Here is a 13,868-nt window from a genome sequence, read left to right as displayed (position 1 = left end):
CCTGGACTGCAAGGAGGTCAAATCAGTCCATCCTAAAGGAAATCAACCCTGACTGCTCATTGGAAGGACAGAGACTGAAGCTGAAGCTCAAATATTTTGGCCACCAAATGTGAAGAGAAAAGTCAGTGGAAAAGACCCTGATGCTGGGAAAGACTGAAGGCAAAAGGAGAAGGGGATGGCAGAGGATGAGGTGGCTAGATAGCATCACCGATGCAATGAATACGGACTTGAGCACGCTCCGGGAGAGAGTGCAGGACAGGAAGGCCTGGCGTGCTGTGGTCCATGGGATCACGAAGAGTCACAACTGAACAACAACACCCTGATCCGGATGGGGCTGCGCTCCCACAGAAAGAACCGGCGTGCGGCTTGGGGGTGCTCCTGGGTTCATCGGCGTTGGAGGCCCAAGTGACTTCTGCGCTGAGGAGCACCTGCTGCCGGCTCCAGCTGGTGCGTCGGCTGTGCCCTCCCCGGCCAGGGACAGCTGCCCGCAGCAGTCTACGCGTTGGCAGCCTCGCGTCGAGATCGCCGTGAGGCGCTTTGTGTGGGGCTGTCCTCCTGCTTGGTCTGGAAGCTGCTGCTGGTCAGAATGTGACAGCCCAGAGCTGAGCAGGGCGGCTGGCCACATGGGTGTTGCAGCCGTGCTGAAGCGGCTGCGCTGGCTGCCTGTGAGCCGAGGGGCGAAACGTGCCGTCTTGCCACGGACATGTAATGCCCTGAACAGCTGGGGACCTGTGTGATCACGAGGACCGTGGGGAGGCCTTGCCGGTTGTGCCGTGGCCTCCGGATTGCCATCTTGCAGCCTGGCCTTCTCCGCAGTGGCACCCACCTTGTGGGATACCCTCCCTCTGGGGTTCAGGAGGCACCAGCTGGAGCTTGCTTTAGGCATCAAAGACCCATGCCTTCACCAAGCCTTCCCTGAGCGAGTGTGCTGCCTGGTTTGTTAATTATGGTGTTGTGAATATTGGTTTTAATTTTTCAGTTAATGTTTTGTATAAATGTTTTAGCAATTATTACGTTTTAATTGTATTTTAATGTATATCACAGTGTATTTAATGTATTTTGATCTTGCAAACCACTTACAGATACACATTTTAAATATAGGAAGTGGTATACACATCTATTAAGTGTGCAATCCTGTGCGTGCTTAGACAGAACAAAGTCTTACAACTCCTAGCATGGCTGGCTGGGGAATGCTGGGACATTTTTCCTGCCTAAACATGCATAGGATTGTGTCCTTAAAAAAAAGAATCATTTATTTTTGTATTACATTTCTATACTGCTCAATAGTTGAAGCTCTCTGGGCAGTTCACAACAATTAAAACAATAAAATACGTTGTTGATGTTTTTAACTGGCCTTTACCAGCCCAGATGTTCTGAATAGCACAGAATTTCACATTGCAGTCCTTGAGTTAGGAGTTTTCTTGGTCCACATTGGGTCTGGCTGAGAAGAGCCAGAGATACAATGTCCTTGTGCCTCTTGGGTTGGGGAGATTTAGCTAGTTCTGGAGTGCAGAACCTGTTTCAGCCCAAGGGCTGAATTCCATTTCAGAGAAGCTCTTGGAAGGCACGTGCCAGTGGCGGGCAGGCTGAAGGCAAGAGGCGTGGGGCAAAAATACCAGCCTATTGGAGGGTGCCAGTGGCTCAGCCTTCAGAGGGGCATGTCAGCCTCTTAGAGTGAGGAGAAAACTGCACAAACTCTGGAAGCTGCCAAGCGATTGGTGGTTGAGGAAAGGGGGCGGGGCCTTCTGGGAAACCCTGCAGGGCCAGATTGGGCCACTGGGCCTGAGGTTCTGCACCTCCACGCTAGTGGATGTACGTCCTGCCATTTTTTCACTTTTGCTTCTCTGGTGCCTTTCAGACCTGCTTTGTGGATTGCCTGATTGAACAGACTCATCCTGAGATCAGGAAACGGTACGACCAGGATGTAAGTTACCTTAGGGAGGGGGGTTTATGGTATTGTGGTCAAAACATAGTTATAGATGAGCTGTCACACAGTTAAAGAAATCGAAGCTGATTACTCGTGGAGTTTGATTAATAGACTAAGGCTGCAATCCTATACACATTTACCTGGGAGTAAGTCTCATAACTCAGTGGGACTCACTTCTGAGTAGACATGTCTAGGATTGTGCTGTTAATTGATCAAATGAGTATAAAATTGTGTATGAGTAAAAACAAGTTCTGAAGCAAGAAGCATATGTCTTTGTTTTTAGATGTTGTGCACCAGTGTTATAACAGGAAGAGGCATTCCATTCCTATGAGAGAAAAGGAGGAATGTCTCTTCTAAGAAGCCATTTGTCATCGACAGTTTTTTTAAAGAAGTTGTATTAAAAATAATATTTGAAAATAAATTTGCTGCCCTATTAACGGGGGTGCACCTTGTTAGTCAAATTAAATGTTTTAAAATTGATTATCATTGCAGCCTGATAAGCTTTTATACATAAAAACTGTGTGTTTATACCTAAATTATACATTAAAATGGTGTATATACACAGGGTATGACAATTACAACAGGGAACAAGAAAGAACAAGTGGCAGTTTCCTGCTCATCAGGCAGTTCATCAGGCAGTTTCCTGGTGAACTGTCTCCTAGCCAAGGCTTAGTTCTCGCCAAGGTGGTAGACCTGTGCTACGTCAGACTGTAGCTGGGGAATCACGTGACTTAAATGCTCCTTACTTAGGAACTACACACACACACACACACACACACACATCAAACTAGCTTGCTAGGGAGAATGCTAGGCTGGAACGCGTTTCCCTTACATGCTTATTTTCCATGCGGAAGGATTTTTTGTTTGTACAGAGGAGCATTCGGTCATGGGCGCCTCCTGCTGTAGTCTGAAGTAGTACAACTGAGACACAGGGTTACTGCATCAGGAAGAACTGGGTCCATGTCTCTCTCAGTGCAGCCTGGCCCTTTCTAGTAGTTAACAGCCTTACTTAGCAAGCGGCCATTACCTAACACTTGGTTTCCTACCATCTCCAAAAGAGGTTATAAGCTGACCTGTCTTTCATTTATATTGCTCATCTACAGTGACCTCTCATGTGACCTGATCATGTACAGGCACCCCTCTTCCCATTTTTTCTGCAAATCTCACTGGGCTGATTCCTCTTGCTCCCCCAATAATTGGGTAAACAAACTATCTCACCCACAGTTTTTCTTTTCTTTTCCCCTCCCTCTATTCTTGCTCTGACAAGCCAGAGGTGAGCAAACATAAGATAAGGTAGATGAAAATAGTCCACCTGTGGTGATCCAGCCTCTGAGTGATTTGTGTTTGTTTCTTTCAGCTTTGCTATACAGATATACTGTTCACTGAGCAAGAGGTAAGGATATCTACTTTGCTGAAACTACACACCGGTTTAAGCCCATTTGAAAGTCCCAGGGCCTAATCCCACACACTTCCTGCATTCTGTTTGGAGTTACTTATTTTAAACGGTATAGTTCTGCAACAGGCCCTAGAAGCTGCAAAAAACGATATAATTCATACCACAATTAGTCTCAGTTAAACCAATCAAGAGCATAAGAGCTGAATCAGACAAAATGGCCATCTTTTCGCCATCCAGAATTCTGTTTCCCACTTCTGGGAAGCCCACAAGCAGAGTTTGAGGGCAATAGACTGACTGCTGTTAGTAGCACATAGCCTATGAACCTAGAGGTTCTGTGTAGCCATCATGACTTAATAGCCATGAATAGATATTTCCTCCATGAATTTGTCTAATCCCCTTTTACGCTATCTAAGTTGGTGGCCATTGCCACATCTTGTGGCAGCAAATTCTATATTCATTAAATGTTGTGTGTAGAAGTACTTCTTGTCTCATCAGAACACCCTGTCGGTCAGTTTCATTGGAGGAGGTGGAGTTCCTAGTGTTATATGAGAAACTCTTTTTTCTCTCCACTTTTTCCACACCATGTATCAATTTACAAACTCTATCTGTCTTCTGTCGTCCCTTTTTCTAAACTAAAAAATTCAAAAAGCTTTAGCCTCTCCTTGTCAGGGAGACGTTTCAACCCCTTTAGCACGTTGGTTGCCCCCTTCTGCACCTGTTCCCGCTCTATTCATGCCCTTTTGGGGAAGGAGCAGCTAGCATTCCAAATGTGGCCTCAGTAAAGTTTTGTATGAGGGCTATATTCCCTTTCGTAACGATCCCTAGTGTAGAATTTGCCTGTTGTCCACACTGAGTTAATGTTTTCACTGTGACCCACCACAACCCCAAGATCTTTGCCCAGAGTGCCATCATTCTGTCCTCATGCTGTTAGAAGCTTTAGCAACAAAGAGTAGCAGTGGAATACTCTGATTGGTCAAGGGCCATTTGAGACTCTAACACCGTTGAAGTACAGCAGGCGTGGACGGCATCAGTGCTTGGATGGTAGACCACTGGAAGATCACTGAAAGCGCTGTGCAGGGTGCTGCTAGCAGAGCATAGAATCGGAAGTAGAACACTCTGTTCTCTGCCTTCCAACTCTCAGCAGTTGTTTATTAATTGCAGCTGCACTCTGCCACCTTTTCTCCTAAAAGCCCAGCGCAGCATTTTAGCCTTTTTCACAATGTTGTGAGCGAGTTCAAGCTGAGAGAGACTTGCTCAGGGCCGCCTGGGATTTGAGTTTTCTGCGTTTCCCACATACCTGCCTGTCTGCACCCCACTGGCTCAGCATAAAGGGGGATATTCTAAATCTCTTGACTTTGTCCACCCTCTTTTTTAAAGCCAGCTGCTAATTCTAAATAAAATAAATTACTACTGCTACTTGTGCCAGGGAGCTCTGCTGGCTTAGCTGTGAGGAAGGAAGTGAAGAACGTTAGGAGCAAGGCACATCAGGGAGCCAGCAAGGGGATGCACTTGGATGAGAAGGGAGTCCGGCAGCACTGAGCATTGCAGAGAAGTCCAGCCTGTATGTACCGTGTGTGCCGAATCTCTAGCAAGGCTGGCATCTCAAGTAATCACAGGGGAAGTCTCCTCAAATCTTTCTCCATCTCTGGGTTTCTCATGATGTCAAATTCCATGCCTGGTAACAGATATCCATAGTAATTTGTCAGTGTTGCTGTCCCAGAATGCAGGCATCTTTCTGTTACCCCACTGCTACTGTTCTTGCCCTGTTGCATCATGGTCTCCATTTTCAGGCGAAACGTGATTTCGGTTCCCATTCTTTCCTTTCCAGAGGGGAGTTGGAATCAAGAGCACACCAGTGACCATTGTTCTCCCAGACACTAAGGGCAAATCATTTCTCTTCAATATCATGGACACCCCCGGTGAGTTGAGCAGGCCAGGAGACTCAGTGGGAAATTTTTAAAGGCTATTTTTGAAAAGAGAGCCTCCTAAAATTGTGATCTGAAAGCCACTTGTACTGTGAGTAGCATGCAACAATCTGAGCTGAAGCTTTTCTCAGAAGTGCAAAAAAAAAAAAGGGAAAAAAAAGCTCAGGCCCAGGGCATTTTGGGAACACTGTTTCCTTCTTCAAGGGCAATTGGCAGTAGTGAACTCCTTCATTCCATCATTTACTAAATCAGTTTATTTATTTATTCATTTCATTTCTATACCGCCCAATAGCTGAAGCTCTCTGGACAGTTCACAAAAATTAAAACCAAACAACACACAATAAAACAATTTAAAATATATAGAACATTAAAACCACAATATAACAATACAATCACAATAAAACCTAGAAGCAGTGCAGGAGTTTAAAATACAGATTTTTAAAACAGCAAAGCTAAAAGTTTAGAAAGCTAAAATGCTAAAATGCTTGGGAAAATAAAAAGGTCTTCACCTGGCGCCAAAAGGAATACAATGTAGGTGCCAGGCGAACCTCGCTAGGAAGCTCATTCCAGAGCCAGGCTGCCACAGCAGAAAAAGCCCTCCTCCTAGTAGCCACCTGCCTCACTTCTTTTGGCAAGGGGCTCACGGAGAAGGGCGCTGACGATGATCTTAAGGTCCGGGCAGGCACATATGGGAGGAGGCGATCCTTCAGAAAACCTGGCCCCAAGCCATTAAGGGCTTTAAATGTTAATACCAGCACTTTGAATCGGGCCCGGAAATGGACTGGCAGCCAGTGCAGCTGAAAAAGTACTGGTGTAATATGAGCTCGCAGGCCAGTCCCTGTTAACAATCTTGTTGCCCTATTTTGGACCAGCTGAAGTTTCTGGACCGTTTTCAAAGGCAGCCCCACATATAACGCATTGCAGTAATCCAGACGAGAAGTTATCAGAGCGTGGGTAACTGTAGCTAGGCTATCTCTGTCCAGATAAGGGTGTAGTTGGTATACCAGCCTAAGCTGATAAGAAGTGCTCCATGCCACTGAGTTCACCTGTGCCTCAAGTGACAGGTCTGGATCCAAAAGCACCCCCAAACTACGAACGTGATCCTTTAGGGGGAGTTCAACCCCCTCCAGGACAGGTTGAATATCACCTAGCCGGACAGATGAACCACCCACTAACAGTACCTCCGTCTTGTCTGGATTGAGTTTCAGTGTACTGGTCCTCATCCAGTCCATTACCATGCCCAGGCACTGATTCAGAACAGCCACTGCCTCACCTGAGTTTGATGAGAAAGAGGTAGAGCTGGGTGTCATCCGCATATTGATGGCACCTCAGCCCACATCTCCGGATAACCTCCCCTAGCGGTTTCATGTAGATGTTAAACAGCATAGGGGATAAAATAGAGCCCTGTGGAACCCCATGGCACAATTGCCATGGCACAGAGCAATAATCCCCCAGCACCACCTTCTGGAATCGGCCATCCAAGCAGGAGCGGAACCACTGTAATTCAGTGCCTCCAACTCCCAACCCAGACAACCTATCCAGAAGGATACCATGGTCGATGGTATCGAAAGCCGCTGAGAGGTCCAGGAGAATCAACAGGGTCGCACTACCCCTGTCCCTCTCCCGGCAGAGGTCATCCCACAGGGTGACCAAGGCAGTTTCCATTCCAAAACCATGCCTGAAGCCTGATAGAAATGGATCTAGATAATCCATTTCATTCAACAGTGCCTGGAGCTGTCCTACAACCACCTGCTCAAGCACCTTGCTCAGGAAGGGGATGTTGGCCACTGGCCTATAATTATTAACATCCTCTGGGCCCAGGTTAGTCTTTTTCAGGAGTGGTCTAATTACCACCTCTTTTAAAGCGGCAGGCACCACTCCCTCTCTCAAGGAGGAATTTACAACCTCCTGGACCCAGCCAGACATCCCCTCCTTGTTTGATTTAATAAGCCATGAAGGGCAAGGGTCAAGCATACAAGTGGTCGATTGGACTTGGCCAAGCACCTTGTCCACATCCTCAGGCCTCAGTAACTGAAACTCATCCAATAAAACTGGACCAGACAGTGCTCTGAACGCCTCTGCCAATGGAACTGCATTAATGGTGGTGTCCAATTCATGACGAATCTGAGCGACTTTATCTTCAAAGTGCCGTGCAGACTCGTCACAGCGTGCCACCAAGGGTTCCACCTTCTCTCTCCCTGGCCCAGAATGTAACAGGCCACGAACCAGAAAATCTCGGCTGGACGACACTGAGAAGATGCAATGCTGGTGGAAAAGAACTGTCTCTTTGCCACCCTCACCGCCACAGTTTAGGCTTGATAGTGGGCTCTTACCTGTGTTGGGTCAGACTCAGCACAAGTTTTCCTCCACCTGCGTTCTAGCCGTCCTCCCCTCCTGCTTCGTTGCTCTCAGCTCAGGTGTATACCAAGGAGCTGGCCGGGCTCTGCTCAGAGGGAGAGGGCGCTTGGGCGCAATCGTGTCAACCGCCCGAGTCATCTCTGCATTCCACAGAGTGACCTGGGCTTCGACAGGAGCACCAGCCATACCAGCAGGAAAATCCCCCAGAGCCCTCTGGAATCCATCAGAATCCATTAATCTCCGGGGGCGGACCATTTTAATAGGTTCCCCACCCTTGCAGAGGGGGAAGGCTGCCAGGAGTCTAAACCTCAGCAGGTGTGATCTGACCATGACAAAGGGACAGATGTTAATTCCTCCACTTTCAGATCACCATCCTCCTGCCCAGTCGAGAAAACCAGATCAAGTGTGTGTCCTTTTATATGCGTTGGGCCGATGACATGTTGGGGCAGCCCCATGGTTGTCGTGGCGGCCATGAAGTCCTGAGCCGCCCTGGATACAGCGGCCTCAGCATGGAAGTTGAGATCCCCAAGGACCATCATCCTAGGGGTCCTCAACACCAAGTCCGGGACCACCTCCATCAGCTCAGGCAGGGCAGCGGGGTGGGCAGTACACCAACAGAATCCCTAATCTGTCCTGGGTACCCAACACAAGGTAAAAATACTCAAGATTTGCACTCGAATGAGCAGGAAGCCTGGAGAGGGAGATTGAATTCCTATAGACCACGGCAACCCCCCCTCCCCGACCCTCAAGTCGGTGTTGGTGCTGCACCGAGTACCCAGGAGGGCATGGCTGGGAGAGAGTGACCCCTCCCAGTTCCCCCACCCAGGTCTCAGTAATACATACCAGGTCAGCCCCCACATCCACAATCAAATCATGGATGAGGGAGATTTTATTTTTGGCTAACCTGGCATTCAGCAGCAGCACCACCAGACCTGAGGGCAGACGGGTAAGGCTGCCAGGAACCATCAGGTTGGGGGAAGAACCAGAAGAGGGGACAGCTGTAAGGTGTCTAGCCCCTCTTCTCCTCAGCTGGCCTGTTAATCCCCCAGCACCATACCTCCCCCTGCCCATGACCACAGTTATGGTGGCACCTCCCCGACCCCCTGAGTTGCCCAATAGTCCTCCCAGGCACATATTAAAATGTTAGAGTATAAAATGTTCAACAGTATAAAAGAATATAAAAGATAAGAGATAAAAGAAAACAGCAACTAAGAAGGAGCAGATAAAATCCACGTTTGCCCCTTTCTCCCTGGTCTTTAAAGCTGCTGCCCTCTGCTGCTGCTATTTGCTGCTGGTATCTGTGGCTGCTGGTGTCTCTGGAGAGGCAGGTGGGTGGGTCTTCAGGTGCTGTTCCGTGCGACTCCCAAGTGCGACGCCGAGGCGCTGCCTCTGGCAGCCCCGCCTTAAGTACCTGTTTGGCGGGGGCAGAAGCAGGCTCAGGATCCACCTGGTGCAGCTGGCTGGTCCTCCTTCCCACAGGCTCCTTCCTGAACAGCCTCTGGCAGCCCCACCTTAAGTACCTGTTTTTGCAAATCTTTTACAATACTACTAATGAGATCATCCTTCTGGTCATCTCTGCCAATGCCCAGGTGACTTTACCTAGATATACATAGTACAGCAGACCTCTTTTGTGTTGAAGGAGCTTTCCTTCCAGACAACTCTTTTACACCCTGTTATTTTAGTTATTTTAAAAATGGTTTGTGCATGTGCAGAGTGCACCCCCCAAGCACCAACTATGTACCACTCCTGAATACCAAGGAATTCCAGGTAGGCTTGAGATCTAGCACCACTCTTAGAAAATTGGCTCCTCCAAGTTTTTGGAGCTTCTGAGAGCTGTTTCAGTTTGAGCACGAAGCCCTTTAGTTAGGGAAATAGTGATGTATGATTACAGCTAATTACTGGAGTAAATGCATGCCCCCTTCATCTTGAAAAGCTGTGCTGAATTACTGTTCTAATGAATTTGCTGAATACTGAAAGTCAGCAAACCACACAGGATTGTTTCAGCACTAGCAGCAGCTCCTTACTGCTGTGGGGCGTGAAGCCTTTGGCTTACAACATTAGGAGTTTGTGAACCACAACAGGCCAGTGGACAGCTTCTCAGGCTCCAGTTAGCCCCCTTCTGTATGAGGCACAGGTGGTGACTTTCCACGTCTGGTGGTTGCTTGTTTTTAACTCCTTGAAGGTCACGTGAATTTCTCTGACGAGGTCACAGCAGGGCTTCGCATTTCCGATGGCGTGGTGCTCTTCATCGATGCTGCCGAGGGGGTGAGTGTGTGCGCTTTCTCTTAGGCTGGGATTCTCTCCCCCTTCACACAGAATGTGAGCAAACAGGAGGATTATCTTGGAAAAGGGCTTGTCTGCAGTTACAAATTTTAACCAGGACCCCTGGAATTCTGCATCAAAAATGGTCAGTTTCTGACAGATTTTGAATCCAGAATGTTAAACATAAATGACGAGACTCAAAATTAGCTTACTTAAAATGGGAGAAGGAAGAATTATTCACAGTATCTACTGAGAACAGGACAAGCAGCAGGTTTAAATGACAGGAAAATTGAGTCTGGTTAAAGTTCAGAAGTAATTTGTGCACTACGGGAATACTTTGGCCTGTAGAAATGTATAGGATCTCCATCTTTAGAGGTTTCAAGGAAAGACTCACCAGGCATCTGTCAGAGCACAGAAAGCTGTGCTGAAGCTGCAGGCAGTACTGGATGTGACAAGGGAGATGTGGCCGCTGCTGAACATTATTAAAGGTTTTTTGTTTGTTTTTTGTTGATGGATGATCTTTCTAGAGCAAGGTGCAGAATTTATTTTGGTTGGGGCCCGAATTGCCCCTCGCCAGACGCTCCGCAAATTTCATCAGCACCCCCCCCCCCCCGCCTTTCTCCATGCTGGGAGAGGCACGGAGAAAAAGACTTGGCTGGCGCTGGAAGGAGCAGCCACTCCTCCCGGTGCTGCCTGAGTCACTGGCTTTGTGCACTGCCCGGAGGGACACAGCCGGCACCAGGAAGAGTTTCAGGAATCCATTCGGATCCATAAGACGAATAAAAATATAAATATATATAAATATAAATAAATAAATATAATATAAATAAATAAAAATATAAATAAATATCAGTTTTCATAAAACTGAAAACTGCTCTGTTTTCCTCTCTTTTTATGCTGGTGTTAGGCTCGATCTTGTACACAGCAAAGGTCCAACCCTCTGCTACCTGATTAAACCATTGGATACTAGTTAGGGTTGATCTGAGAATGGAAGGGAGGCCCCCTCCCACTTCACTGTCACCGAAAGTTGATATCCCTGTCCACCGACCCAGAGGAGGCACTTCCCACCAGTGAGGATTCCCTCTCTCTCCCCAAACCCTGGGGAACAGCCTCCTTCCCAGTGCAGTACTCACAGCTTCCTCCTTTGAGTGGAGCCCCTTCTAACGCCTGTCTCTCTCGCGTGTCTTTGCACAGGCCTACACGCCACTGCACCATAAAATATAATATACTTACCTCTTTTGCACCCTCATTTCCTCACATGATAGTTTTTATTTTTGTCAAATGTTATTGGCTGGCCGAGGCTGCTGCTCCAACTCTTGCAGCCATGTGCCCAGCCGGATTTTCGTATGCACAGCAGCCGAGGGCTGGGGATCAGGGCAGGGGAGTGGCTGTTATCTACCAGGAGTCCTTGGTCTTCACCAGACCCCTTCTCCGTGAGACCAAGGTTGCTGAGTGCATGTACTGGAGGTTGGGCCCAAAGGGCAGTCTTAAGGATTCTGCTTGTGTACTGCCCACCCCGCTGCACGACTGACTCCCTGGCCGAGGTGCTTGAGGTGGTCTCTGATGTGCAGTCCCCTAACTTATTGGTGTTGGGGGACTTCAGTGTACATTCAGAGGCCATCCTCACGGGGGCACCTTGGGACTTCATGGAGACCATGGCTTCCTGGGAGCTGTACCCTATTCCAACTGGGCCCACCCATGCAGCCGGTCATGCGCTAGACCTTGTGTTTGTTTCTGGAGAAGCAGGAAGTGATCTGGAAGTCGGGGGTATATCCACCACCCTCTTGTCATGGTCAGATCACTATCTGGTGACATTGGACTTCTTGGTTCCACAACCCCTCCACAGGGGTGGAGGACCCATTAAAATGGTCCGCCCCAGGCGTCTTATGGATCCGAATGGATTCCTGAAAGCGCTTGGGGATTCTCTGAGGCTCTCCAATGGCCACTTGGTCGAGACCCTGATTGGTGGCTGGAATGCCGCAATCACTGGGGCATTAGATTGGCTGGGTCCAAAACGCTCTCCCCCCCCCGAACAGGGTTTGAACTGCACCATGGTTCAGTCTGTGGTTACAAGCCCTGAAGCAGGAGGTGAGATGGCTAGAGTGCTGGTGGCAGACATCTCGCTCCAAAGACGATCAGACACGGGCTAGAGCTGTATCTTCAGCCTGTCACGTGGTGGTGAAGGCAGCAAAAAAGGAATATTATGCTGCTTCTATCGCATCCGCAGAGTGCTGTCCCAGGAGGCTGTTCCAAGTGGTCCGGAGCCTGGTCGGTCCAGTTGCTCCGGAACCGCTGGAGCATTGGTAAGGCACTTTGCATATAACATTGATTGGATCAGGGGTGTTATTCCATGCGCCGTGAATACAGTTAGGGAGCGAGAGGTGGTCTGTGGCAAACCAGTTTTGTGGGATCGGTTCCAGCTTCTTCCTTCTGATGAAGTGGACAAGGTCCTTTCATCTGTAAGGCCGACCACCTGCTTACTTGATCCTTGCCCATCTTGGCTCATTATGAGCTGCAGAGAGAGGCTGGGTGAGGGGATCAGGGCGGTGGTGAACACCTCCCTTGAGGAGGGAGTGATGCCATCAGCTCTCAAGGAGGCAGTGATAAGACCGCTCTTTAAAAAGCCCTCCTTTGATCCCCAAGTCCTGAACAACTTTCGCCCAGTTTCAAATCTGCCATTTTTGAGCAAGGTGATTGAGCGGGTGGTGGCGATGCAGTTGAAGGCACACTTGGAAGAAGCCAAATATCTAGATCAATTTCAGTTGGGCTTCAGGCCTGGGCATTGGACAGAAATGGCCTTGGTCGCCTTGGTGGATCATATAAGGAGGGCTTTGGATAGGGGTGAATGTTCCTTGTTCTCCTCGACCTCTCAGCAGCTTTTGATACTGTTGACCATGGTATCCTCCTGGACTGCCTGGAGGGGTCGGGCATAGGAGACACTGTACTATGGTGGTTCCGGTCCTTCCTCTCTGGCAGGTACCAGAGGGTAGAACTGGGAGAGGTTTCAGACCCGTGGCCGCTCACTTGTGGGGTGCCACAGGGCTCCATCCTCTCCCCGATGCTATTTAACATCTATGTGAAGCCGCTGGGGGCTATCATCAGGAGGTTTGGGGTGCGGTGTCATCAATATGCGGATGATACGCAGCTCTACCTCTCGTTGAAATCTTCACCAAGGTTGGCCGTAGAATCCCTGTCCAAATGTCTGGAGACGGTGAGTGGCTGGATGGGGAGGAATAAGCTGAAGCTGAACCCTGACAAGACTGAGGTACTTTTGGTAGGAGACAAGAGGAGGTTGGGGGATGTCGACCTGGTGTCGAATGGGGTATGGCTACCCTTGAAAGACCAGGTCCACAGACCGGGGGTCATTTCAGACTCCCAGCTGCCCATGGAGGCTCAGGTGTCAGCTGTGAGCCGGACAGCGCTGTACCAACTCCATCTGATACGGCGGCTGCACCCCTACCTTCCCAACCATCTGCTCCCATCGGTAGTACATGCCCTGGTCTCCTCTCGTTTAGACTACTGTAATGCGCTGTATGTGGGGTTACCCTTGAAGACAGTTCGGAAGCTGCAGCTGGTACAGAACGCGGTGGCTCGCCTGATTAAAGGCAGCGCCAGTGAGATCACATCACTCCGGTGCTGAAGGACCGGTGCTCCGGTACACTGGTTACCAGTTGTTTTCCGGGCCAAATTTAAGGTGTTGGTTTTGACCTTTAAAACCCTATATGGTTCTGGCCCAGCCTATTTTAAGGAGTGCCTCCAGCAACACCAGACAGGCCGCTCAACAAGATCAGCCTCAGATGGCCTTCTCTCTGTCCCATCAGCCAGGACAGCTGGGCTGGTGAGGACAAGGGGGAGGGCCTTCTGTGTGGTGGCCCCCACTCTGTGGAACTCCCTTCCTAGGGAACTCCACCATGCCCCCTTTTTAATGAGCTTCTGCCATGCGTTGAAAATGTGGTTGTTCAGGCAGGCATTTGGGGTGAGCTAGGGAAATTTTAGTAAA

General features: G+C 49.0%; 1 protein-coding gene across 1 annotated transcript in view; it reads left to right on the top strand.

Annotated features, from left to right (window-relative positions):
* The window catches only part of EFTUD2 (elongation factor Tu GTP binding domain containing 2), a 71,381-nt gene that overhangs the window by 21,552 nt on the left and 35,961 nt on the right, over positions 1-13,868 (top strand). The window contains exons 6-9 of the mRNA XM_084804318.1: positions 1,859-1,924; positions 3,285-3,320; positions 5,152-5,242; positions 9,789-9,871. Of these exons, the coding sequence (XP_084660444.1) occupies positions 1,859-1,924; positions 3,285-3,320; positions 5,152-5,242; positions 9,789-9,871 (276 nt within the window). The remainder of the gene's footprint in view (positions 1-1,858; positions 1,925-3,284; positions 3,321-5,151; positions 5,243-9,788; positions 9,872-13,868) is intronic.

This window comes from Heloderma suspectum, chromosome 6, assembly GCF_057233095.1.
Source record: "Heloderma suspectum isolate Gila_16-S chromosome 6, 16-S_ref, whole genome shotgun sequence".
Taxonomy (NCBI): domain Eukaryota; kingdom Metazoa; phylum Chordata; class Lepidosauria; order Squamata; family Helodermatidae; genus Heloderma; species Heloderma suspectum.
Note: the sequence above shows the minus strand (reverse complement) of the source record. Positions and strands in the feature narration are given on the sequence as shown.